Source organism: Leopardus geoffroyi, chromosome B3 (assembly GCF_018350155.1).
Source record: "Leopardus geoffroyi isolate Oge1 chromosome B3, O.geoffroyi_Oge1_pat1.0, whole genome shotgun sequence".
Classification (NCBI taxonomy): Eukaryota; Metazoa; Chordata; class Mammalia; order Carnivora; family Felidae; genus Leopardus; species Leopardus geoffroyi.
In genome coordinates, this window is record NC_059337.1 from 117,233,212 (window position 1) to 117,260,375 (window position 27,164).

Below are 27,164 nucleotides of genomic sequence, written 5' to 3' on the forward strand. Positions count from 1 at the left end.
GTGTCATATTATGGATATTAAAGCAGCCCATGGGCTGCCATGGTACACGCAGTAGGTGCTCCTTGACACAGAATAATTTCATCAATTTGAAATCTCCCTTTAAAACCTTTTGAGGGCAGTTAAGAATCCAGGTATCTCTAAAACTTGGTCAGAAACAGACAATAGGAAAAGTGAGGTCAGCATAGGTTATCCAGACAGCCTGTGGGACCTGTTTCTGAAGACTCCTCAGAGCAAGGAAATGCCCTTCAGAAGAGAGAAGAGGAGGAATGTGTTGTTGGTCAGAAGTATAATGGAGGCCGCGTTCACTCCTATCATGGAGGTGTCTCTGGTGGGAGGGCTGCAGTTAGCTTGGCCGTTGAGAACTTTAAGGAAAAAACCCACCGAGGGTGGGGCCTCCTCCAACAGGGAGAAGTCTGAGTGAACAAGTCCATCTTCCTAAGGATTATTGAGCCAACTAGTTCTTAAATCTTTGTGGAATCATAAGATGAGGGTGATGGTTGGCACTTTTCTTTTTGTTCAGTGAACAAATAAATGAAGTTAAATGTGTTCTTAAAACTCAAGGCGTACACAGACACAAAATTCACTTTGCAAACCTTCACAAGTCAAGATAGGCTAAGGGTTTGGATTGGTCATCCCCCATCTTAAAAGTTTGCAGATTCTTATCATTTCATTTGTTGCACTGTGAGTTTTGCCTTTTGGGCTTGTAGATCTAGAATTAGGTCTAGAATTAGCCAAAGACATCAACACAGTTCGAGACTGCCTTTTCTTGATTCCAAAACTTCGGTCTGTCTGTACCTTCCCTTTTGACCTCTGCAAAGTGGTTGCCGTGTGTAATCCCAGCGGAAGGCTCTAGATTCTTGGTTGTGTGACTCTGAGGTGACGTATCTGGCTGGAACTCACGGGAACTTTCCACAGCTTGAATTCAGGTAGACAGGAGTTGGAGGAAGAACAGTTGACAAGGGTCTTCAGCCCTTGCCCGGCTGTCTCATCCTCTAACGGGTTTTGTTTTTTTTTTTTTTTTTTTTTTGGTGCCCCACTGGCCTGGCATTGCTATAGCACTTAGGTGAATTGGGAGAAAGAAAATTGCAGGCCTTGTTTGCTCATCACAATAGCCAAGGAGACATTAAGGTTGGACTGACAAGCTTTTGAAACCTGTGGTCTTATTTTTTAACTATTTTAAGATATTTAGACAAGCTTTCAAGACAAGAGCACGATACCTTAGCTGCAGCCGGATGAGTAACGACAGACTGTTTTACGGGGAACCAGAGACCTAGCTATCCTGGTTGCCCCGAGGCAGACTGACATCAGCCCCTCTGCACACAGAGGAGTGGCCCTCTTCTCCTCAAAGCCGCTGGAGAGAGCAGGGAGCACCGCACTGCTTGACGGCTGTGTCTGCCAGAAAGTGCCTCTCCTGCTGCCAGAGCCCGTTCTCACTTTCTGTCCCGTATTCTTGTATTCTCTTGTCATGAAGTGACAGCGTCTGTAACAAAGGAAGCTAATGATTAGCTGCATTCACCCTTGTATTACCTTTTGTTAAGATTACCTTTTCCTTTTTAAAGTGAAAACGCACATTGGGTCACTGTACTGAGTAATCTGACATAAAAAAAAAAATACAGCGGCCTCACTAAAAAAGGGCCAAACAAACCCAGCCACAGAGGTTTCTTCTGACACCCGTCTTTTGTCTCTTGCCCCCAGCAGTAAGGATTCCTCTCCCACTCTGGCGTCCAAAGTGGACCAGCTGGAAGGTATGCTGAAGATGCTCCGGGAAGACTTGAAGAAGGTAAACACATTCTCAAAGTGCCTGGTCCGTGCAAATTGTGCTTGAACAAACGCCCTTCTTAAGTAGTGTCTGTGGACTGACCACGTGGACCATCTGTCCCTGTTTCCTCGGGACACATGTTCTGTGGGCCACCTGGAGCCCGGTTCCCACTGACTCACACTGCGCAAGAAGGGCCTTCGTTGTCACACGTGCAGAACAATTGTGAAAGCCCCCGAACCCCCGCCAGCCCCACTGAGTCCTCTCTCGGCCTCCCCACTCCTCGTCTCAGGGGTCAGTAGCCCAGACCCACACGTCTTCATTGTTAATCCGGGCTTTCACACCCCTTCTTCACACAAGAAGAATTGTTGTTTTGTTGCTCGAGTGGCTTTCACTGTGTTAAGCCAACAGCCACCAAAACAATAGCTAACCAAAAGTTAACCAAAAGTTAAGATGGTCCTTCTTGAAGATGCTCAAGGACCCATGAATGTGTTGGCTTTCCGAAACCAACCGTGGGGAGTCTCCAGAAGACCTGTCCCTGGTTTGAGCGAGTCTAGTACCAGGCCACGTTCACACGTCGTTAGCAGATGTTTAGGATAAAGAACAGAAGTGGGTGAAGGGTACAGACAGATCCCTGGCCACCCCTCCCAGCCCTTCTCTTCTCTCCTCTCCTCTCCCCTCCCTCCCAGGAAAAAGAAGACAAAGCCCACCTCCAGGCGGAGGTCCAGCACCTGCGGGAGGACAACCTGAGGCTGCAGGAGGAGTCCCAGAACGCCTCAGACAAGCTCAAGAAGTTCACCGAGTGGGTCTTCAACACCATAGACATGAGCTAGGGCAGGCTGAGGGGACAGGAGCGGGGGGCACGGGGGTGCTCTCCGGTGAGGTTTGGCAGCCCCTAGCCGTGACACTGAAAGCATTCTCTGCCTCCCCACCCCTCCTCCCCGGCCTCCTACTCCGGCCCCTCTCGGGGAGTGCACAACACGATTGCAGATCAACAATCATTATCTGCCTTTTGTAGAAAAGAAAAACGAAAAAGTAAATAAAAATTTTAAAAAGTAAAATAAAAGTTTAACTGCTAAAATGTGAATGTCTTTATTTTTTTGCACAATATCTTTATCTGTTATGTATTTAAAAAAAAGAAAAAAAAAGTGGGCCTAGGCTGTCCTGGCCCATCTGCCTCTATTTCCATTAGCTCTGATCTATTTCAGGTAACCCAAGCTTTCCCTCCTTATCCTGACAAATGTCATTGCTCCTAATAAAGTTTTTAAAAGTTGTTTGTTTAGGGAGGGGGATTTCCTTACCTCTGTTCCTAAAACGTCCGGGGAGGAAGGTGCTTTAAGAAAACGCCTGCCTCCCTTGAATGGCCTGTGCATGAGCTAGTGCCCTTGTCCCCATCTTAGCCGCTGTGGGCAGGTCAGGGTTACCGCCAGGTGCACCAGAGACCAGGCTCGTGCCTCGGGCCACGCCCCCTTCCTGTCCTGCATTGTGACGTAACTCCTCCCCTGCTTCCTTTCCCCAGGCAGATGGGCCCAGGTGTGTGCTTCTCGGAGCTGGACCCCTTTTTGTCTGGTGTGACTGAGTCCCACCAGGTTGGAGTCCGCCTCTCCACGGCTTCCTGGCTCGTTCAGAATTCCTCCAGACTTAAAAACTCGTTTGCATTTTGGTCAAAAGTATAGTTTTTGTTCGAGGTGTTTAAAGATGAAAATGTGGCAAAATTGGGCTCTTTGGCGCCCTCAAAATGACCATATTAATTAATTAATTAATCAATCCTCTCCAAAGCCAGATTTCACCAGTGTTTATAACTAGGGAAAGTGAATGTTAAAATGTTTCCTGCTTGCTTGTTAGGAGCAACGACTGTGAGAACAGAATGGGCTTTGAAACCTGCATGTCCCAGTGTGCGATTTAAGCACGGCATTTGCTGAATCCCTTTGTGGCCGAAGGATTCTGCTGCAGAAATGACTTGATGTGCTCTTTGTCCTGTCTAGCGCTCTAGCCACTCTGGGGCCTCTGGTCATTGTTCCAAGGCTCCCAGTCCTGCAGACAGACACGCTGGGCCCACCAGTGTTGAGGAACCCAGGGAGCCCCTGGTGGCCTTGTTACCTGCCTTCATAAAATGTCACTCAGCTGACACCCGTGTCCCTTCAGTGGCAACTCTGATCTAGGGAAAGTTCCGCAACGTAGTGTCCTCTGTGTGGAAGCTCCCTGCCCCAAGTGATCTCAGCTCCTTCCTCCAACCCTGACAGGAATGGGATGAGTTTTCTCTCTTCTCCCCCCACCCCCTCCACCAGACTTTTATGCTACAGTTTCATTCATGATTGTGATTTTTTTCAAGGGATTTTTTTTTTTCCTGGTGACATTTCCATCACGGAAAATAGGAAGATTTCGGAGTGCTTTGTAAAGATCTCAATTGTCTGTCTCTTTCTCTCTTTGACTTGTATGAAGGAGATTGTTACATTGCCTGATAATCTCTTTGTAAATGAGAAATACTGCTAACATCCAAGCATTCTGAAGTCTTGCTTATCCTGAGTTTTTATTTTGTCTTTCATTTGTTTGGGAACTTGGGGCAAGCTATTTATTAGAGTTTTGCAACAGAGTTCTTGTTTGAAGCCTTTAAAGACTACTTGTAAAATTCAAACAATAAAATTCATTTTAAATGCTCTTTTAAAACGCTTTGGTATTATTGCTTGAGGTTTTCACATTTCAAAGACCACCCAGTAACCCGTTGACCCTCCTTACAACCAGTGTTTTCATCAGGCTCCGTTAACACTTAAAGGATGATTCTTCCAAGTTTCTGCCCCTCTTAGAATGTTAATAACCTTTTTTATTCTCTGTTCACATGTCGTTAGAGAATTCCTGATTTGGCTTCTCTGCTTATAATTTAATATTTGCAGAGCACTTTCTAATTAGTTCCTTCTTCATTATCCATGTGTGGATTTTCCATGACAACACTGTCATTCCCCGAGACCAGCACATGTTTGGACGGCCTCGACCACACCACCCAAATCTGTGTTAGATGTGTGCTCCGGGAATACAAATGCCTGTTAATATCAGGCTGTACAAAATATAATTAGGAAAGTTAATCTGCTGAAAAAATCATAATGCATTCCAAAGCCAAATGGAACCAAATTTCTAAAATCTCCCACATCACTGTTCCTCTCCAGTGGTGCAGCTAATTGAGAACTGACAGAGTTCCTTCCTTTTATTTGGTTCAACAATTCTACAATTTCTAGAATTACAAGACAGGGTAAGACTGGATGCCCCCAGACACTCTGATTCGCAAGCTAAAAGGGTCTGTTTGGACCATGATTCTTACCTGATGGGAAGGGCTTGGACGTGGGTTGAGAGTCCCCGGGAGAAGGTGCCATTAGCCCACGCTGAGGGAGGGTCTTCGTGCATGAGCTGACTGGCGGGGCCATTTGGTTGTGCTTCCTGTCTGCTGCCTGTGATCAACAGATGGGGTGGGGTTGGATTACTAACTCGTCAGATGGGGATACAACCGATAGTCCAAGGGCAAAGGAAATGGACCCAGTGCGCTTCAGCCATTTGTCTCTAGTTAAATGCAGAACGAGAACGAACCGTAGTCTCACCGTAGATTCCTGTCAGCAGCTTTGTGGTGCCACTTCCCAGCGTGACCAGAGTTGACGTGAAAAGTGCAAGATGGCATACCTGGGTCAGAAACCCATGACCAGTGAAGACCTAGGCGCTGTTCACCACAAACTCTGCTACTCTAACAGAATGATCCCACGGGAATGTTGGATAGCTCTCTCTGTGTGAATTACGCCACTAACGACCTATCCGTAAGGAATTGTCACAGGCTGACAAACATTTGACTTCGACTGGGACGCGAGTCCCATCCACTACACCGCAGCTGTGTCTGTAGGTAAGTTGACCTCATCTCTGAGTCTGGGTTCCTCATCTGGCAAAATAGTAACCGTGTGATGTAGTTTGAAGGATTAAATGGAACCACCTATTAAATAAAGCCATTGACTGGCAAATTTGAAGACACAACCTGTCTTCCATCTCCAGTATGTTAAGGCTCTGATGTTTTTCTGGGAGAGTATCCTGAGGTGTTAATAGCAGGGTGGGATGGAAGAACCAGGATGAGCTTCCCCCCACTCAGGTTCCTATCAGGTGCTTTCAACCCTTTGCCGTGTCTCTTAGAACGGCGATTCTCGAATTCGAGCTTCCATCAGAATCACCTGGAGGTTTTTGTTAAAACACAGGTCACAGGGCAGCATCCCCAGGATCTGTGAGTTAGCAGGTCTGGGGTGGGTACTCAGTGGTGTATTTTCTCCAAGTTCCGGGTGATGATTTAAAAGCAGGCCTTTCAAAGAATAGGGGTAACAGGTGGACATCCGTATCCATTAATAGTTAAAAGACACAGATGCTACAGTGTAAGGCTCTTACGCCACATACCCGAGTGTTCTTTTGACATGTTAGCCAACCACAGAGCACTTTGCAGGGGGAACAGGCTTAAACTACAGCTAAAGAGAGTTTAAAGACCATTTTTTAAATTAAAACTTAGTAAGTTAAGGGGCGCCCGGGTGGCTTGGTCGGTTATGCGTCTGACTTCAGCCCAGGTCATGATCTCACGGTCCGTGAGTTCGAGCCCCACGTCAGGCTCTGTACTGACAGCTCAGAGGCTGGAGCCTGTTTCAGATTCTGTGTCTCCCTCTCTCTCTGCCCCTCCCCTGTTCATGCTCTGTCTCTCTCTGTCTCAAAAATAAACATTAAAAAAAAAATTTTTTTTTTTAAATAAAAGTAAGTTGCATGAATCGTTCTGCCATTTGACTTTTAAATCCCTGTGTTAACTGGATGGTACAGGAGTGCCCTTAAGCCCATTAAGGGGATGAAACTAGTTACCAGCTCAGCAAGGAGTGAACTTGGTCACCTTGGGGCGACTGGCGATTCGGATGGCAGTGCTACCTAGGAGAGCAAGGCAGGGGAGAGCCAGGGAAGGGTACTGGGTCAGGCCCACAGTGTGTGGCCACACGGGAATACAAAACCTGGGAGATGTGGTTCCAGCTGGGAGTGCTGGCTTCTGCTTGCTGACTTCCAAATTCAGCCCCGCCTGCTTACCCCGATCTCCGAGAACCTACCCAACCTCAAAGTTCTCAAGCGAGTTTTCGACTGCCCTCATACCTGCCCCACCTGTTAAGAAACCTTTACCTAAATCCTCGTGCCGCAGACCAGCCCATTTCCTCCAGTTCTGCCCAGAAAGGGGTGCGGGGGGTGGGGGGGAAGGGTTGCTTAGGCTCCATACCCTTTAGATAAGCTGTAGCTTGGAGACTCAAAGAGCCTGACGGTCCTTCCTGAGATGATCATTGCAACCTTGCTTGTACTGGCTCCTGCGCTGACCCTTCATCGAGCTCCTTCCCACAGATGTCCTGCCTCTCCCTGGGTTTCCCTCCGCACCTGGTCAGACTCCCCCTCCCGGCCCTCCAGCCTTGCAAATGCAGCATTTCCTCCTGTCTTGCCTTCATGCGCCCCCGAGAGCTTTCACCTTCCCTTCCCTTCTCCTTAACACCCCTTTGGCCAAGCCTGCCTTCAGTCCTGTGAGTGTGCAGAGCTCACATTTCCTTCCATTGCTGAACTCTAAATGAGCACATCTCCCTATGCTCCCTTACCCCTCCTTTGCCAGGCACAGCCCCGCCTTTAAACAAATGCAGCTCGTTTCATCCTTCTCTTTGGACCTCTTGTGACCCATTGTCAACCTGAATGATCTCCCAAACAAAAGAACCTAAAGCTTTGGGTACCTTACTCTGCACCTTTAGACAAATGCTTTCCTTAAGGCATCTCGTCATATGTTCCAGGGATGCATCTATGATTCCTTTTCCTTAACCAAAGCGCTGTGTTATTTTAAATGAGCCTGTCTCCCTACGCGGTTTTTTTGGGTTATACATTTGTTAGCACACCCCCAGATCTCTAATGAGGCCACCCAACCACACCTCTCCTATGCATTTCTGTAATTCAGCCTTTAAGAAAAGCATCACAAAAGGGTATCCGCTGATAAAATCCAGGCTTCTTTGCAAAAGTGTAGATGGTTTGGAAGGGTGTGGGCTCTCCAGGTCAACACAGACACCTCCATCCCCTACAGCCTTCCACACTCCCAGCTCACTGTCCACATTTATGTAACTGGCCCAGTAGATAGGCATTTAAGTTTCAGTCTTCTGGATCCTATTGCCAAATCCAAGAGAGCCATATCCTTCACCAGCCCCAGCTCCCATCATACACACACACTCCTATCACACCCCACCCTCACCTTCCTGGGAGCAAAGACTCTTAGAAAAGACACTTAAGAAAGGAGTTCTATTCAAGTTCCAATAGCAAACTAGGAGTGACTAACACAGGTGCCTGGAGGTGGCCTTTCAGTCACCTATCTTAGTGGGGAGGTAGGACAGAGTTGTAACTTGACCTAGTAATTATTCTAAAGAGCTTAAGCGTATTTGAAAAGAGTTAACTTTTTGTAGGCTGCTTAAATGTTGTTCTGCAATCTGAAAACAATGAATATGCTCAGCAAACTTTGGTTTTAGTTGGTACAAAGATAAACTCACCCAACATAGGTACCTTTCAAATCAACGTGGCTATAGCCTATTGCAACGTGCTCTGTAAATGCAGTCTAGCTTAATACTAAAGATTCCAGCTGGAGTAGAAGCGAGGACGTCATTTACAGGCACTGGGGATAGACAATTCTACCTCCAAAAAGAAAAGTTCTGGTGCAAGGTAGGAGGGGTAGGGGGTACGGAGTTACTGACCGCCGTTTTTAAGTATTTAACATGTCATTGTATGAAGGAGAAACCACCAACCAGCCTTGATGTCTGTAGTTCTAGAGGCAAAAATGGAACCAATGGATGCCTGTTGTAGGAAATAGATTTTGTCTCTGAGCTAGCTGATCAATGGTGACTGGGTGGCTTCCTGGGCTGGAAGCCAAGAATTAGGAGTTAGAGTAGGAACCACTTTATGAAGATGCCATCCCTTCATCTTTTCTAGTGGACTCTTGCCTTCTTTAAATAAACTTGGAGTCATGAGCCACAGACTCGGGATGGAAGGAGACCATCCTCTCAAGATATGCAGTTCTGCCTCCCAGCCCTGACGGGGTTGAATCTCCTTTTCATTGTCCAGCCACCTGAACGTGAGCACATCCGGTGAGGGGGAACTCACTACTTCCTGGGGCAACACACTGTACCTTTGTGTGTCCCTTTTCAGTCACTCCAGTTATTTAGGGAAAATCCATTTCCCTTTAATTTTTGTAACTACTCCCAGTCCCCACCATTTCAAATTACACAAACATGAATTTCTCTCCCCCAGTAGTAACCACCAGTATTTTGGAAAACATCAAGTGTTCGCAATGTTATTTATTCCCTTGGGACAAAAACTCCCTACTCTCTCAACTTTTCCTCCTGCGTCATGGACTCCAGCCCCTTTCCCACAATAATATAATCACATGTAACAGGAATTAAGGACACAAATGCTCCGTGTGCATTAGCCCATTGAGTACTTACAACGGCCCTGTGAGGTAGGGCTAGGATTGTCCCTATTCTACCAAACAAGACTGAGGCCTAGAGAGGTCAAATCATTTATTACACTAGAATAGCTGGTGAGTGGTAGAACCGAGATTCAGATCCACACTTCGGATTCCAGAGCCAGTATTCATTTAATCTGTATTTTCTCAGTCCTGGTCCAGAGGACTCCTGGTCCTCTGGGGCCTATGCTTGGTCGCATAGATCCTTGCTGAAGGGACCTAGCCAGTGAGCATCATGGTCACCAGGTTGTAAATGGGGTGGGGCTGGGGGCCATTGAAGACAAGTAAAAGTGTATCTAAAGGCCAGAAGATTAGAGGAAACTACCTCTTTGGGGGGCCCTTAACAGAGAGGGGACTCGGAAGTGCTTCAACATCTCTCTCGTACAAAATAGATGTCCTCCCTGCAAATTTCAACTCTAGAAAACATCTCTGTCCAATCCTGGGCCAAAGCTAGAAGTAAAAGAATCTTTGAGAAGCCGGAGTCAATGGTTCCTAGACATCAGCACCACCTGGAGAAGTTGTTGGATTCCTATTCTGTGGCTATGGGCTGAGAGTTTGGTATTCATAGGTCTGGGGTGGAGCCGTGGAATCTTCATTTAAAAAAAAGGGTTTTTTTAATGTTTATTTTTGAGAGAGAGAGACAAAGCGCAAGTTGGGGGTGGGGGCAGAGAGAGGGAGACAGAACCCAAAGCAGGCTCCAGGTTCTGAGCGGTCAGCACAGAGCCCCATGCGGGGCCCAAACTCACGAACCACGAGATCATGACCTGAGCCGAAGTCAGACACTCAACTGACTGAACCACCCAGGCGCCCCAGAATCTTCATTTTAATAAGCATACCAAGTGTTTACACATGGATGATTCCTGAATCAGCTTCTTTGAGAAACTCCACCCTAAGCTTTCTCCCCCCAACCCCCCCTTTTTTTTTCCACCCTAAGCTTTCAATAGTCCCTGGCCAGCTCTTCTGAGCCAGCAGGGAAGAGCAAGTTAAGGCAAGGTGTCACAGGTTTGAGATACCTGGTACTTTGCTGCTTCTCACCAGGGGAGAATGGCCAGCTGAGCCCAGCTGGCCAGGCAGGATTCTCAGGAGAGAAGGGTAGAGTTACCCTTCACCCGACTCTACACCAAGGGTCTCCTTTTTGAACCAAGAGGCATTTGCTTCATGAAGTCAGTTAAAATCTGTTTCAAAACCAACGTCTAAATGTTGTACAGAATGCTCATCTCTCCTTAGGGTTAAGCGACAACAATATTAGTTTTACACTCTGGTCTAATCAGATCTCATTGCTGATGTTGCTGTGATAATCCTGTTTCCGGTTCTGTATCCCTATCAATGAGCAGACAGGAGCCATAGATTGGTCCCTGTTTACAGCCATCAAAAGACAAAGAGGCTTCTGGTTTATACCTCGAAGGCCATCAATCGGAAAACTGTGCCTGAGGTCCTCGCAGTCCGTTTGCTAAAGCAATGGACTGAGAGAAACAGAACAAGCCCGGCTCCCAGTGTAAACCCGGGCAAAAGCCCGAACGCGTCCTGACCCGCGCACCCGGGATGGGCGGGGGCAGTGTTGCCGGTCAGGACGTCCTCTTCTGTCCAGCGTTCTGGTTCTCAATGGCCATCTAGGCTACTTCATACTTACTTAACACAACTACCACTTTGTTATACAGGCACACCTCATTTTATTGTTTATTGCACTCTGCAGATATCGTTTTGTGTTTTTTTGTTTTTTTGTTTTTTTTACAGACTAAAGGTCGGCGGCAACCCTGCACTGAGCATGTCTATCAGCCCATTTTTCCAGTAGCATTTGCTCATTTCATGTCTCTCCGTCACATTTGGTAATTCTCACAATATTTCAAACGGTTTCATTATTATTATACTTATGACGCTGATCTGTGGTCAGGAATCATTGATGTCACTATGGTAATTGCTTTTTGGTGCCATAAACTGTGCCTCTAGAAGATGGTGAACTTAACAAACGTTGTGTGTGTTCTGACTGCTCCATTGACCAGCCGGTCCCCCATCTCTCTCCCTCTCCCTCTCCTCAGGCCTCCATGTTCCCTGAGATACAGAAATACTGAAATTAGGCCAGTTAACAACCCTGCAACGGCCTCTGAGTTTGCAAGTAAAAGGAAGAGACGCAGGTTTTAAATCATTTTAAATCAAAAGCTAGGAATGGTTAAACTCAGCGAGGAAGGCATGTGGAAAGCTGAGACGGGCCAAAAGCCAGGCCTCCCGCACCAAACGGTTAGCCAAGTCGTGAACTCAAGGAAAACGTTCGTGAAGGAAATGACAAGTGCTGCTCCCAGAAACACACGGTTAGAAAGGGAAACAGCCTTCTTGCTGATGTGGAGAAAGTTCGAATGGTCTGCGCAGAAGATCAAACCAGCCCCAACATCCCCTTAAGCCAAAGCCTAATCCAGAGCAAGGCCCTGAACCCATCAATTCTGTGAAGGCCGAGAGAGGTGAAGAAGTTTCAGAAAAGTCCGAAGCCAGCAGAAGTCGGTTCATGAGGTTTAAGGAAAGAAACTGCCGCCATAACACCAAACCACAAGGCGAGGCGGCAAGTGCCGATGCAGAAGCTGCAGCAAGTGCTCCCGAAGATCCAGCGAAGATGATTCAGGAAGGTGGCTCCGCTGACCAACAGATTTGCAGTGTGGACGAAACAGCCTTCTATTGGAAGAAGCAGCCATCCAGGGCTTTCATAGCTAGAGAGAAGTCAGTGCCTGGTTACAAAGCTTCGAAGGCCAGGCCGATTCTCTTCGTAGGGGCTAAGACAGCTGGTGACTTTCCGTTGAAGCCAGAGCACACTGACCACTCCGAAAATCCCAGGGCCCTTCGGAACGATGCGACATTTACCCTGCCTGTGCTCTAGGGATGAAACAGGAAAGCCTTAACCACACACATCTGTCGACAACATGGGTCACTGAGTATTTTAAGCCCACTGTCGAGACAGTGCTCAGAAAAGAAAGAATCCTTTCAAAATATTGCTGCCCATTCATTAATAATACACCTGACCACCCAGGAGGCTCGGATGGAGATTTAGAACGAGATAATGTTGCTTTCAGGTCTGCTAACACAACATCTGTTCTGCGGCCCACGGATCAAGGAGTAATTTTGACTTTCAAGGCTTATTATTAAAGAAATACATCTCATAAGGATATAGTGATTCCATAGATAGTAACTCGTCTGATGGATCTGGGCAAAGCAAATTGAAAAACTTCTGGAAAGGATTTACCATTCTATATGGCATTAGGGACATTCACGATTCCTGTGGAAAACAGGATGGAGGTTCCTCAAAAAATTAAAAATAGAAATGCCATAGGATCCGGTAATTTCACTACTGGGTGTTTACCCAAAGAAAACAAAAACACTAATTCAAAAAGATGTATGCACTCCCATGTTTAACTGCAGCATTATTTACAATAGGCAAGATACTGACACAACTCGAGTGTCCATTCATAGATGAATGGATAAGATCCATTGATTCCATACAATGGAATATTAGTCATAAAAAAAAGGGACTGAAATCTTGCCATTTGCAACATGTACGGATCTAGAGGGTATAATGCTCAGTGAATAATATGATTTCACTCATATGTGGAATTTAACAAACAAAACAAATGCACAAATCAAAAAAAAAGACAAAAAGACTCTTAAATATAGAGAACAAAGTGGTAGTTACCCGAGGGGAGGGAGGTGGGAGGGACGAGTGAAATAAGGGGATTAAGAGTACACTAATCATGATGAGCACGAATCACGATGAGTAACATATAGAATTGGTGAATGGCTATATCGTACGCTTGAAACTAATTAACTGTATGTTAACTACACTGGAATAAAAAAAAAAAAAAAAGAACATTCATGATTCATAGGAAGAGGTCAAAATATCAACGTTAACCGGATGTTGGAAGTGGATTCCAACTCTCCTGGATGACTTGGAGGGGTTCGAGACCTCGGTCGAGGAAGTCACTGCGGAGGTGATAGAAATAGCAGTGGGGCCTGAAGACGGGACTGAACTGCTATGATCTCAGGATAAAGCTCGAGCAGATGAGCAAAGAAAGGGGTTTCTTGGTATGGAAACTACTCCTGGTGAAGATGCCGTGAAGGCTGTGGAAGTGACAGCAAAGGATTTAGAACAGCGCATAAACTTAAGCTGACCAAGCAGCAGCAGGATCTGAGAGAACGACTCCAATTTTGAAAGAAGGTCCGCTGTTGGTAAAACGCTATCAAACGACATCACATGCTACAGAGAAATTGTTGATGAAGGGAAGGGTGAGCTGATGTGGCAAACTTTTCTGCGGTCTGATTTTAGGAAATTCCCAAGCCATCGCCCTCATCCGTCAGTAGCCATCCACACTGAGGCACGACCCTCCGCCAGCAAAGAGAGGACAACTCACTGAAAGCTCGGATGATGGCTAGCATTTTTTAGTAGTAAAGTATTTTCTCAATTAAGGTATATACATTGGTATTTTTTAGGCATAATGCTATTGCACATTTAATAGACTATGGTGTAGTATAAATATAACTTTTCCTGGCAAACATAACTTTTATATGCATGTGACTTGCTTTATGGCAGCGGTCTGGAACCAAATCTGCAAGATCACCAGTGTAAGCCTGTGGAAAAATCCACAGGAATTTCGGCAGGGCTCAGCTGGGTGATTCTTACGCTCCATGTCGTATTAACTGCAGTGACTTAGTGGCATTCAGCGGGGCTGGTTTAGAGGTCCAAGATGGCTTTACTCACATTCTTGGCCCCTCAGCAGTGCCCCTTCCCCCCTCTATACGGTCTCAGACCCTCTCCATGTGCTCTAATGGTGCAGTTGGGCTTCGAACGTGATATTCGAGGCTCCAAGAGACCAACGTGGAAGCTGCCAGTCCTCTGAAAAACTAGGTCCAGAAATGCCATCTATCACTTCCCCATGTTTTTTCAAGCCAAGAGTTAAGGGGAGGGGAAACAGACCCCACCTCCCAAGGAGGGGCTTGTCAATAGGCATCGTCTTTAATCTCCCATAGCTGGCCTCTTCTCTGGTTCCCATGTGATCATTCCCTCTCAGAATCTTCACTGAGACTAGAATACGAGGTTCTAGTTCAAGATGGTGATGTGGGAGGATCCTGAACTCACCTCCTCCCACAGACACTAAATCTACAGCTACATATGGAACAATTTCCTCTGGAAAAAAACCCCAAGCGAGCTAAGTGACTCTTACACATTGATGTGGGTTTTTTCCTCATTTGCCCAAAGTGGGAAGGAGAGGCTGAGACACAGTCTCGTCATAAACCCCACCTCTGATGTGTGACCCACAATTGGGAGAGAACACATAAACCACAGAACACATAAACCTGAGGAGGAAAAGGTTTATACCCCACTTGTAGCACCTGAACTTTTAAGATCTGCACCCTGAGAGTCAAGCCCCCCAAATATCCACCTTAGAAGCCAACAGGGCGTGCATCCGTGAGACCCACACGGCTATAGCAAACAGAGAAACAGTTCTTTTTTGTTGTTTTTCATTTTTTAAGTGTCCATTTATTTTTGAGAGAGAGACAGAGCATGAGGGAGGGAGGGGCAGAGAGAGAGGGAGACACAGGATGGAAGCAGGCTCCAGGCTCTGAGCTGTCAGCACAGAGACCCACGCGGCTCTGAACCCACGGACAGTGAGATCGTGACCTGAGCTGACGTGGGTCGCTTAACCCATCGAGCCGCCCAGGTGCCCCACAGAGAAACAGTTTTTTTTTTTTTTTTTTAATTTTTTTTTTTAAATTAAAAAAAAAAATTTTTTTTTTTTTTTTTTTTTTTGAGAAACAGTTCTTAAAGGGCTCACATGTGCAGACTCTCCCTCCCAGAACCCAGGGTAGATAGAGGCAGAGGCTTGTTTGCTTAACCTAAAGTGTTAGCCTGAGGACCAGGCATCTAATTAAACATACATCTAAAGGGTTACTTGGGGCACCTCTGTGGCTCCGTCAGTTGAGCGACCCACTTCAGCTCAGGTCCTGACCTCACGGTTTGGGGGTTCGAGCCCCCGCACCGGGCTCTGTGCTGACAGCTCAGAGCCTGGACCCTGCTTCGGATTCTGTGTCTCCCTCTCTTTCTGCCCCTCTGCAGCTGGCGTTCTGTCTCCCTCTGTCTCAAAAATAAATGAATATTAAAAAAAAAATGTAAAGGACTACTAAGAGAATACCTTCCGAAAGCAGGGGCCAGTGGACCCCATTTTGCCCTCTCTCTCTCTGCCTCTCGCCAGTATCTCCCGGAAAGAAGCTTGTACTTTCATCTGGCACACTGCTTTTTGTGGCTGCCACCCAAGAGACACCTCTAAATCGCTTGGCTCTGCTGGCCAACAGGGCTCGTGCTCACAGGCTTCACCGAACTGTGACATAGGAAGAAAGAGTGTTTAACCGGCTGCCATCTCCAGGGCACAGCGATCAGGCAACAGAGAGACTCCCAGTCTTTAGTCTGTCTTCATAGCTCTGCCCTAAGGGTCAGACTTCTAATTAAACACACATCTAAAAGCCAACTGTCATCTTCTCTGGGCATCACCTCCCATTCTCCCTCTGCAACGCTCCAGAGCACCAGTATCCCAGAGAGGAGCCTGTGCACCTGTCTGGTGTCCCAGTGTTTAGTCTAGTGCCCTGGGTTTTGCGTTTGCCTCCCGGGAGACATCCCTTGATCCCCCGAGTCTGGTGGCCAGCAGCACTCGTGTTCACTTCGGTGTGATGGTAGCGAAGAAAGGAATAGCTGTTTACTGACTATCATCCCAGGGCTCAGGACAGTGGGGACAGAGAGAGATGCCCATTCCCGATCTTCCCCAGCCCCAGACAGGGATTTAGGTGCATATCTGTAAAAGCTGCAGCCTAAGGGTCTGGCTTCCGATCAGCCTGAATTTAGGTGCTAACTTAAACCCTCCCCTTCGGGACACTGACGAGTGTTGGCACACCCTCACCTACTGGGAGCCACTAAAAATAAAGTTGGCTGCTCGGACAATCACAAAGATGTGAGATGTGATTAAGAGCTAAGGCAGGGTTGAACAATAAACTTCATCCTCTCCATGAGACCATTCCTTCAAGACTGGGAGAAGTGCTGTTTTATCTAATGCATAAAAAGCAACACACACACCAACAACACCACCATCACCACCACCAGAGAGTCAAGAAAAATAGATGAATGTTTTTCAAACGGAAGAGCAAAATGAAACCTCAGAAAAAGATCTTAATGAAATGGAGATGATTACTTTACCTGATAAAGAGTTCAAAATATTAGTCATGACGACGCTCACTGAGCTTGGGAGGAGAATGAATTAAAATGAAAATTTCAATAAAGTGGAAAGACCAAATAAAAAAAAAATTTAAGTACCAAATAGAAGTCACAGAGCTGAGGAATACAATAACGGAGTTGAAAAATACACTAAAGTGGTTCCACGTCAGACTTGATGAAGCAGAAGAAATAAAGCCAAGGCAGTGGAACTCACACAATCAGAGCAGCAAAATGAAAAATGAATGAAAAAGATCTAAGATAGTTTAAGGGACCTATTCACAATATCAAGTGGGCCAACATTGGCATTATGGGAGTCCCAGAAGGCAAAGAGAGAGAAAGAGGCAGAAAAATTTGGAGAAAAAATGGCTAAAAATTTCTCTAACCTAGGGAAGGAAACACCCATCCAGATCCAGGAAGACCGGAGAATCCCCAATAAGATGAACTCAAAGAGATTCCACCAACACACATTATAATGAGAGTCTCCAAAGTTCAAGGCAAGGAGAGATTCTTGAAAGCAGCAAAGGAAAAACAAAACAAAACAAAACAACTTGTCCCATGCAAGTGAACCCTCCTAAGACTATCAGCAGATTTTTCAGAAGAAACTTTATAGGTCAGAAGAGAGCGCATGATATAGTCAAAATGCTAAAAGAAAAAAACCTTCCAACCAAGAATACTCTAACCAGAAAAGTTTTCTTTCAGAATTGGAGGAGGGATACAGAGTTTTCTGGACAAGCAAGTTAAAGTAGCTCATCACCATCAGACTGTCCTTATAAGAAATTTTAGAGGGATTTTAAACTGAAACAAAGGGGTACTAATTAGTAACAAGAAAACATATGGAAGTATTTATCTCACTGGTAAAGTAAATATACAGTAAAATTCAGAATAAACTAATACTGTAAAGATGGCAGATTAATCACTTACAAAGCTAGTATGAAAATTAACAGCCAAAAGGACTAAAAATAACTGTAATTACAATAATATGTTAAGAGATACACAAGATAAAAAGATGTAAATTGTGACATCAAAAACAGAAATGTTGGGGATGGGAGTAAAAATGTAGAGCTTTAGAATGTTTTCTGACTTAAGTTGTTACCAACTAGAAATATACAGTTATAAATATACATTCTTTTATGTAAGCCTTGTGGTAACCACAGAGCAATAGATCTGTGGTAGACACACAAAAGATAAGGAGAAAAGACTCTAAGCACACTACTGAAGTAAACTGGATCACAAAGAGAGCAAGAGAAGAAAGGAACAGAGGGATTACAAAACAACCAGAGAACAATTGACAAAATGGCAATGAGTACACAGCTATTAAAAATTGTAATTCTACATTTTCCAACCAAAGACATAGTGGCTGAATAAGTTTTAAAAAACCGTAAGCCATATATATGCTGCCTACGATGCATTTCAGATATATGGACACGTGCAGACTGAAAATGAGGAGATAGGGAGATACATTCCCTGCAGATGGAAACCAAAAGAAAGCTGGGGTAGCTACACTTCTAGCAGACAAAATAGACTTTAAGACAAGGACTGTAATAAGAGACAGAGAAGGCCACTACATTACAGCAAAGGGGTCAATCCAATGGGAGGATATAACATGTATATTTATGCACATAACATAGGAGCACCTAAACAGATAAAGCAAATACAAACAACCCTAAGGGGGAAAAGAGACAGCGATATAATAACAACAGGGGACTTTAATACCCCACTTACATCAATGGATAGATCATCCAGACAGAAAATCAATAAGGAAATATCAGCCTTAAACAACAAGTTAGATCAGATGGACTTAATAAATACATACTGAACATTCCATCCAAAAGCGTAATACACATGCTTCCCAAGTGCACATGGAATGTTCTCCAGGATAAATCATATGGTAGGCCACAAAACAATTCTTAATAAATTTAAGATGATTGAAATCATATGAAGCCTCTTTTATGACCACAATGCTAAGAACTAGAAATCAAGGGGCACCTGGGTGGCTCAGTTGGTTAAGTGCTGACTTCAGCTCACGTCATGATCTCACGGTTTGTGATTTCAAGCCCCACGTTGGACTCTGTGCCGAGAGCTCAGAACCTGGAGCCTGCTTTGGATACTGTGTCTCCCTCTCTCTCTGCTCCCCCCTTCTCAAAAATAAAATAAACATTGAAAAAAAATTAAAAAAAAAAAGAACTAAAAATCAGTTACAAGAAAAAAACTGGAAAAATCACATATGTATGGAAACTAAACAACAACCAATGAACAACCAATAGGCCACAGAAGGAATAAAAAAATACTTTAGACAAACAAAAATGGAAATATATCAAAACTTAAATGATGCAGCAAAAGTAGTTCTAAGAGGGAAAGTTTATAGTTACAAATGCCTACGTATCAAGAAACAAGAGAGATCTCAAATAAACAACTTAAGTTTATACCAGAAGGAACTGGGAAAAGAAACAAAGCCTAAAGTTAGTAAAAGAAAGGAAATAAAGATCAGATCAGAAATAATGACTAAAAAGACTATAGAAAATATCAGTGAAACTAAGAGCTAGTTCTTTGAAAAGATAAATAAAATGGACAAACCTTTAGCTAAATCAACCAAGTAAAATAGAGGGGGCTCCAATAAAATCAGAAATCAAAGAGGAAACATTACAACCGCTATCACAGAAATATAAAGGATCATAAGAGACTACTATGAACAATTATATGCCACATAGAACAATCTAGAAGAAGTGGAAAATTCCTAATTATATAACCTACCCAAATTGAATCATGAAGAAAGAGAAAATCTGAACAGATTACTAGTAAGGAGGTTGAATCTGTCATCACAAAGCCCCCAACAAACAAAAATCCAGGGCCAGAAGCCTTCACTGGAAATTCCACCACACATTCAAAGAATAATTAATACCAATCCTTTACAAACTCTTCCAAAAAATAGAAGAGGGAATGCTTTCAAACTCATTTTATGAGGCCAGTATCACCCTGATACCAAAACCAGACAAGGATGCCACAAGAAAAGAAAATTATAGGCCAATATTCCTGATGAACATAGAAGCAAAAATTCTCAACAAAATATTAGCAAACCAAATTCAACAATACATTAAAAGGACCATATACTATGATTAGGTAGAATTTATTCCAGGGATGCAAGGATGGTGTGATATCCAAAAACCAATCGATGTGATACACCAGATTAACAAACGAAGGGTAAAAAAAAAAAAAAAATACATCCTCTCAATAGATACAGAACAAGCATTTGACAATATTCAACATCAATTTATGACAAAAACTCTCAACAAAGTGGGCATTAAGGGAGCATACCTCAACATAATAAGGGCCTTAAGTGACAAGCCCACAGCTAATTTCATACTCAATGGTGAAAACCTGAAAGCTTTTCTTCTAAGATCAGGAACAAAACAAGGATGCCTGCTCTTGTCACTTAAATTCAACAAAGTATTGTGAGACCTAGCCAGAGCAATCAGGGCAAGAAAAAGAAATAAAATGCATCCAAATAGGAAAGGAAGAAGTAAAACTGTAATTTTGCAAATGGCATGATACTATATATAAAAAACCCTAAAGATTATACCAAAAACTGTTAAAATAAATGAATTCAGTAAAGTTGCAGGATACAAAAATCAATCTACAGAGATCTGTTACATTTCTCTGCACTAATAATTAACCAGCAGAAAGGGAAATTACAAAAACAATCTCACCCACAATTGTATCAAAAGGAATAAAATACCTAGGAATAAATTTAACCAAGGAGGTGAAAAACTTGAACACTGAAAACTTTAAGATATTAAGAAATTTAAGACACAGATGGAAAAAATATACCATGCTCAAGGAATGGAAGAATATTGTTAAAATGATAAAATAATTATTGATAAAATTTCATCAACTATGGATATCGAATATTATTAAAATGTCCATGCCACCTAAAGCAATCTACAGATTCAAACAATCTGTATCCAAATTCTAATGACACTTTTCAGAGAAATGGAACAATCCTAACATGTGTATGGAACCACAAAAAAACTGAGTAGCCAAAGCTGTCTTGAGAAAGGACAAAGCTGGAGACATTAAACTCCCTATTCCAAACTATATTACGAAGCTATAATAATTAAAACAGTATAGTATTGGCATAAAAACAGACACACAGAGAAATGGAACAGAATAGAGAGCCCAGAAACACACAGATAGATATGTGGTCAATTAATTTATGATAAAGGAGCCAAGAATATACAATGCAAAAGGGACAGTCTCTTCAATAAATGATGCTGGGAAAACTGGAGAGCCACATGCAAAAGAATGACACTGAACCCCTATCTCACACCATACACAGAAGTTAACTCAAAATGGATTAAAGATCTAAATGTAAAACCTGGAACCATAAACTCCTGGAAGAAAACATAGGCAATGAGCCCCTTGGCATTGGTCATGGCAATGATGTTTTAGATTTGACAGCAAGAGCAAAAATAAACAAGTGGGATTACATCAAACTAAAAAGCTTCTGGACAGCTAAACAACCATCAAGAAAATGAAAAGACAACTTACCAAATTGGAGAAAATATTTGGAAATCATATCTGATAAAAGTTTAATAAACAAAAAATATATAGAATGCATATGACTCAATTGCAAAAAACCAAACCAATTTAAAAAACGGGCAGAGGATCTGAAGAGACATTTTCCCAGAGACAATATACAGATGGCCAACAGACACATGAAAAGATGCTCAGCATCACTGGTCATCAGGGAAATGCAAATAAAAACCACAACGAGGTACTACCTTGCACCTGTTAGAATGGCTATTGTCAAAAAAGCAAGAAATAATCATGCTGGCAAGGATGTAAAGAAAAGGAAACCTTTGGTGCGCTGTTGGAGGGAATGTAAATTGGCGTCACTACATGCACAATAGTATGGATGTCCTCAAAAATTAAAAATAAAACTACCATATGAGCCAGGAGCACCTGAGTGGCTCAGTCGGTTAAGCGTTTGACGCTTACTCTCAGCTCAGGTCATGATCTCCTTGTCATCAGATTGAACCCTGCATCAGAATCCATGTTGAGTGTGGAGCCTACTTGAAATTGATATTCCCTCTCTCTCTCTGCCTCTCTCCCCTGCTCACTTATGCACATATTCTCACTCTCTCAAGAAAAAAAAAAAACAAAAAAAAAAACCTACCGTATGGTCCAGAAATTCTACATCTGGGTTTCTCTCTGAGGGAAATGAAAATACGAACTCAAAAAGGTAACTTTACTCCCACATTCACGGCAGCATAATTTACAATCGCCAAGACATGGAAGCAACCTAAGGGTCCATCAATGAATGAATGGATAAAGAAAATGTGGTGCGCGCGCGTGCACGCGCACACACACACACACACACACGCAGGAATATCATGCAGCCATAAAAATAAGGAAATTTTGCCATTTGTGACAACATGGATGGACCTTGAGGGCATTATGCTGAGTAAAATAAGTTAGAGAAAGACAAATACTATATAATCTCCCTTACATGTGAAATCTAAAAAAATTAAAAAACACCCTCTCCTACCAAATTCTGAACTTAGAGAGATTAGATTGGTGGTTTGCCCAGGTAGGGGGGGCTGGGGGGTGGAGGATGGGGGAAATGGGTCAAAAGGTATAAACGTTCACATATAAGAGAGTCCTGGGTGTGTAATGTACAGCACAGTGACTAAATATAAAAATAGAAAGCTGTTCGTCATCGATGTATCTTAAACTTTGGCTAAAGATTACAATACTAAAGTCTACAGGACCCCGGGAGAAGGCTACTCATCACACATTAAAACTCAGAATTTAAAACACTGGGGCTGAGAGTGCAGGTGGTCTATGAAGCTGGAGGCCCCTCAACGGTAGAATTTCCACACCTCTGTCCCCGTGATCTCACGGGCCCTAAGTTCACACCACATGAGCCCCGCTGAGCTCTCCGGTTTAGGCAGAGACCAAAGACGCTAGCTCTTACTACAATGTGACGTTGTCACTGAAGGTTTAGTGACCAGGATGGGGTCTCAAAGCATTTGCCAATAGCACTTTGTTGGTCAAAACCCAATGGTCCTGAACTGAATGAAGTATGGACTTTTCATAACGATGCATCAATACTGACTCCTTAGCTACAACAAATGTACCACAGGAATAGGAACGTCAGAGGACAACGATGGGGGAAACTGTTGAGGGGACGTGGGAACTCTCTGTATGGCTTTGTAACTTTTCTGCAAGTCAAAAACTATTCTAAAATAAAAACGTTTCTTACTTAAAAACTAAGCAAATGAACAAAACCAAAAGCCCCAAATCTTAGCGGTGCTGAGACAGACGATACTACATGCAGATGAAAGCAATCTTGAACCCCCACCTGCAACCTTACCTAAACATCAATTCCAGCTGGCTTGTGTACTGAAACACAGATCCAAAGATTCTGGGGGCACCTGGGTGACTCCGTCAGTCAGTTAAGCATCTGACTCTTGATTTCGGCAGAGGTCACGATTCACCATTCGTGAGTTTGAGCCCCATACCAGGCTCTGTGCTAACTGTATAGAACCTGCTATGGGATTCTCTCTCTTCCTCTCTCTCTCTCTCTCTCTCTCTCTCTCTCTCTCTCTGTCCCTACCCTGCTCATGCTCACTCTCTCTCTCTCAAAATAAATAAATGAACTTAAAAAAAAAAAACATTCTGGACTGTACCACGAAGAACATCTTTATGATAAAGACAGAGGTCTCTTTAATAGGGTCACAAAGGAAAGGACTGAACCCCGTCGAAAGCAAGAACTTCTATTCATCAAGGGACACAGAGAAGAATATATTTAAAAATATATCCAACCATGGGCTCCTATCCAGAATACAGAACTCCTAAAAATCAATAAGACAGACCACATACAGACAAAATGGGCAAAGATCTGAAAAGGAATTTCACAGAAGAGGGTATCTAGAAGACCAATCAACACGGATGGTGTTCGGCATCATCAGTTATCAGGGAAAGGCATTTTTATCACCAGCTTGGTGTGAGGGGCATGGTTTGCCATCAGAAGAGGCCGGCAGAGGAAGAGGATATCAACCTTCACTCCAGGCCCTCTTCCCGCGAAGACCAAGAACTCCACCCTTAAACCCTGGCAAAGGTTGAGAATCCCTGTGGGTCCCGAGAGGGTCCCCAAACCGGAAGGGCCGAGAAAGAGCCGTCTCTCTAGGCCCTCACCTCTCATTCCTGAGAATGCAGGTTTTGCTATATATTCTGGGCAGCCCTTAAAGCCTCCAGAAGGCCACCTAAAGCCTACCAGGAGGACAGGGGCAGCAGGGCACTCAGAAGGTGGCTGGCAGGAAGCGGTGAGGGCAGCCCCGGCCAGCACAGGCAGGGTGTCCACTCGGAGGCACGGAGCAGGAGAATTTCGTTGCTGCTTCAGCACCAATGACAGCAGCCCTTCCGTTGCCAGGGAAGTGATGTGCCCAGAACTGCAATTTGCGGGGCCGTGACACCCTGTGCCTGCCATCTAGAGGTATGGGAGGCAGCCTGGCCGCCCGGCCTTCCGGGCCTCAAGCCTGGGTGAGCTTAATGTGGGAGATCTGTCAGCTTAATCCCCTCAACATCTTCCTCCTGTGAGCCTTGTGCTCAGCTGCACAGCCTGCCAGCTGGCCTAAATCCTCAGCTTGCCAGAGAACTGGCCACAAGCAACGGCAGGAAATAAAACCAAGGAAAGCCCTCAGCGGGGGCGCGGTGAGCATCTCCTGGTGTCCCTGTGACTCTTTCAGATGCTGTCGGATGAGGAGGGCCATCCACGTCCCCTGATACCCTCCGTGGCTCTTCATACCCCAGCTGCGTCCAGCCGGCTCTGCCTTCACAGCTGGAGCCCCGCTTCATGGCAGTGACGTGAACCACTGCCCCAGGTGAGGCACAGCTTCCCCACATCTAGCTGTGCGGCCTTCTCCACGCTTCCTCTTAGATTGGTGGAAGGGGGTCCGCGTGGGGTAATCCTACAGCGGCCAAACACAGTCCTTGTCGCAGAGGCAGGGGGTGCATCATCACTAAACTCCCCCCTCGAAGGAAAGGAAATCAATCTCATCAGCCCTCTGTCTTCAGTATTATTACCACCTGAACGCCCGTAACCTGCCAAAGTTGCCCTCTGTGGAGGGGAAGCTCCAAGTGCCCAAAGATTCTCTCACGCTTAAACCAAAACTTGGTTTAGAGCTGTGTCTCTGCTACGAAACAGTAAGCAGAGGTATGCGGTGTTAGGCACTCAGAGTGTTTCTGGCCTCTGTTAAGCAGGTCGTGGCGGTTGTCCATTCCTGGGGGTGGTTCTCGAGCTCGGTGGTATCGGCACCTTTGCTTTACAGCTGAGAAAGCCGGAGGCCCAGAGGGGCCGGGAGATCACGGAGTCACTCAGCTGGGTTTGTGGGATCCCAATACCTTGGGCCAATGTGCCCCCCAGCCTGTTGGGCCCGGTTCTAGCCTCTGAAACCCCCAAGGAAAGTGTCACTCCCTTTCCCAAGGCCTTTCCACATCCCTGCCCCTTCTCCTGGACCAAGCTTCCTTGGGCTTCTTATCGTTGCCTCCCGGCTTTGGAGTCAGTCCCCTCCCCATCCTGGTCACCCGTGTGCCCGGGGTGCCTTCTAAGGGTGCTAGGCAGAAATGGACACAATCTTCCATCGCTGGTAACCACCTCTACAATTCTGGACTCGGTATCCCTCACGATGCAGCCTGTGGTTCTCATTCCCCACCCCCACCCCCCATCTGCCATGAGCTCAAAAGCAAGTCCAACACCTGAGGATTTATCACATATGGTATTTTAAAGTATTCCTCTGCCTTCAGAACTTCACCTTCATCTCAGTGAGATTTCATCTTGTTAGATTTGACTGTTTCAGTCTGTTGATTTTTTTTTTTTTTTTTTAAGTAGACTTCACGCCCAACACAGGGCTTGAACTCACAACCCTGAGATCACGTCCTGAGCTGAGATCCAGAGTCAGACGCCTAACTGACTGAGCCACCCAGGAGCCCCTCTGTTGAGTACTTTCAACAGTGTGGATTCTGTCGTTTCAGACAACCACTACCCCTCAAAGTGTGTCACAGTAAATGTGACTCACATGCCTCCTGGAGGACGCTGCTGCTGAATGGCCGAGGACAGGGCCTGAGGCCACCACCCACGACCATCCAGACGGGGACCCCTTGCTTTGAAACAGGATTCCTTGGGAAGCATCGTTCAGCTAGTTACAGACCTTCCACGTAATCCAAACCCACACTCACCCTTCCAGGCTCCCTCCTGGTCACCATTGCCTTCTCCTGGGCCTTCAGGCTCTCGGCTCATTGCGTCTGAGCCGACAAAGACCAACTTTGACTCCTTTGACGAGTAAGCGTCGTGTCATCTGCCCCGCTGTCGATGTTCTCTGTAGCGTCTCCGGACAAGGTTGACAGTCGGGTGACTGAGGCCTTGGTGATGCTGCAGGGGAATCAGGGTGCAGGTGACAGAAAGAGGGCCTTGGGAAACGAGCAGATAACCCAGTGAGTGGTGTGCGAGGAGAAGCGGAAAGGGGGGAGGAGAAGGAAGGGGAAGGAGCTCTCTTGAAGGCAGTCAGGGCTGATGGCAAGAAATCTCCAGCACCTGCCCGTGAATCTGTGGCGAGCCCACAGGTGCCAGACGCTCGCTGCCTCTGCCTCTTTTTCTCTTGACATTTTGCTCAAGAGGGGTGGTACCCCAGGTTTGCTCGGATTGGGCTCAGCTCCCTTAGGAAAAGTGCAAAGCGCAGGGTCCGTCCCTTGAATGCCTTTTCAAAACTCAGGCACCGGAGACTGGGCTGAGTTGATTGGCTTCATGACCAGAAGGTGCTTCTCGTAGACCATTTGTTCATGCAAGGCCCTGAGAAACTGGGAGTTTCTCTAATGCTTTTTCACATGACCACAGATGAACCATTCAAAGAGGGCCAGCGGGAAGGGACAAACATTTAAGGGCCAGGAGAGGGGAAGGGCTGTCTTCTGCGAGAGAACTGGAAACGAACGTGCAAGCTTTAACGGGCAAAAGCTGTATTTCTGCCTGCTTGTTAGGCACAGGGCTACGGGGAAGGACGGGTTGACACGTGGAGGGACACAGGTCCTGATTCTGGAGGGAAGCCACAGAGGGCCCTTGGGAGCCATTCACCTAAGTGAAGTGTGTTTCCCGTGCGCCCCAGTTCCTTGGGGGCATGAGCCAACGTGCCCTTGGAAGAGTTGCTGCGGAAGCACGGCCCGAGTGCCAACGGCAGGCTGCTGGCTCCCTCTGCTGTCCACTTGTGAGCTTTGCCTTCAAGTGGAGGAGAGCTATTCCAGGAGCAAATCTGCAGGCACAAAACTTGGCTGGAAACAGGGGGCTCTCGCAGGACCACGAGAAGCCCTGTGCTGGACGCAGAGCCCTGTTAGCGTCTGACCTAATGGCCGGCATGACCCACTCATGGGTCAGGTGAGTCCCAGAGCGGTACTTTCAGGGACTTTTCTGGGGCCAGGGGTGAAGAGGGAATCCCTGAGAGCCAAGGGATGCTCAGAGCGCTGAGCAAATGATAAAGACGTTGCTTCAACCTGGAAGGCGTTCAGAGGAGAGAAGCCTGTGTTGATGGCTCCATTTTCCGTTCTTCAGACTAATGACAAAATTTCCTGCCACCGATAACCTCCCTCCCTCCAAAACCTGA

The 27,164-nt window shown here is 45.4% G+C and overlaps 1 protein-coding gene across 19 annotated transcripts in view; it reads left to right on the forward strand.

Moving 5' to 3' along the window:
• The window catches only part of SIPA1L1 (signal induced proliferation associated 1 like 1), a 482,475-nt gene extending 478,049 nt beyond the window's left edge, over positions 1–4,426 (forward strand). For 14 of the 19 annotated variants that reach the window (XM_045451411.1, XM_045451407.1, XM_045451410.1 and 11 more), the window contains 2 exons: positions 1,696–1,780; positions 2,446–4,426. In XM_045451411.1, the coding sequence (XP_045307367.1) occupies positions 1,696–1,780; positions 2,446–2,589 (229 nt within the window). In that variant the 3' untranslated portion in view covers positions 2,590–4,426. The remainder of the gene's footprint in view (positions 1–1,695; positions 1,781–2,445) is intronic. The other 5 variants (XM_045451426.1, XM_045451417.1, XM_045451423.1 and 2 more) reach the window with 1 other exon arrangement.
• Positions 4,427–27,164: the final 22,738 nt, after the last annotated feature.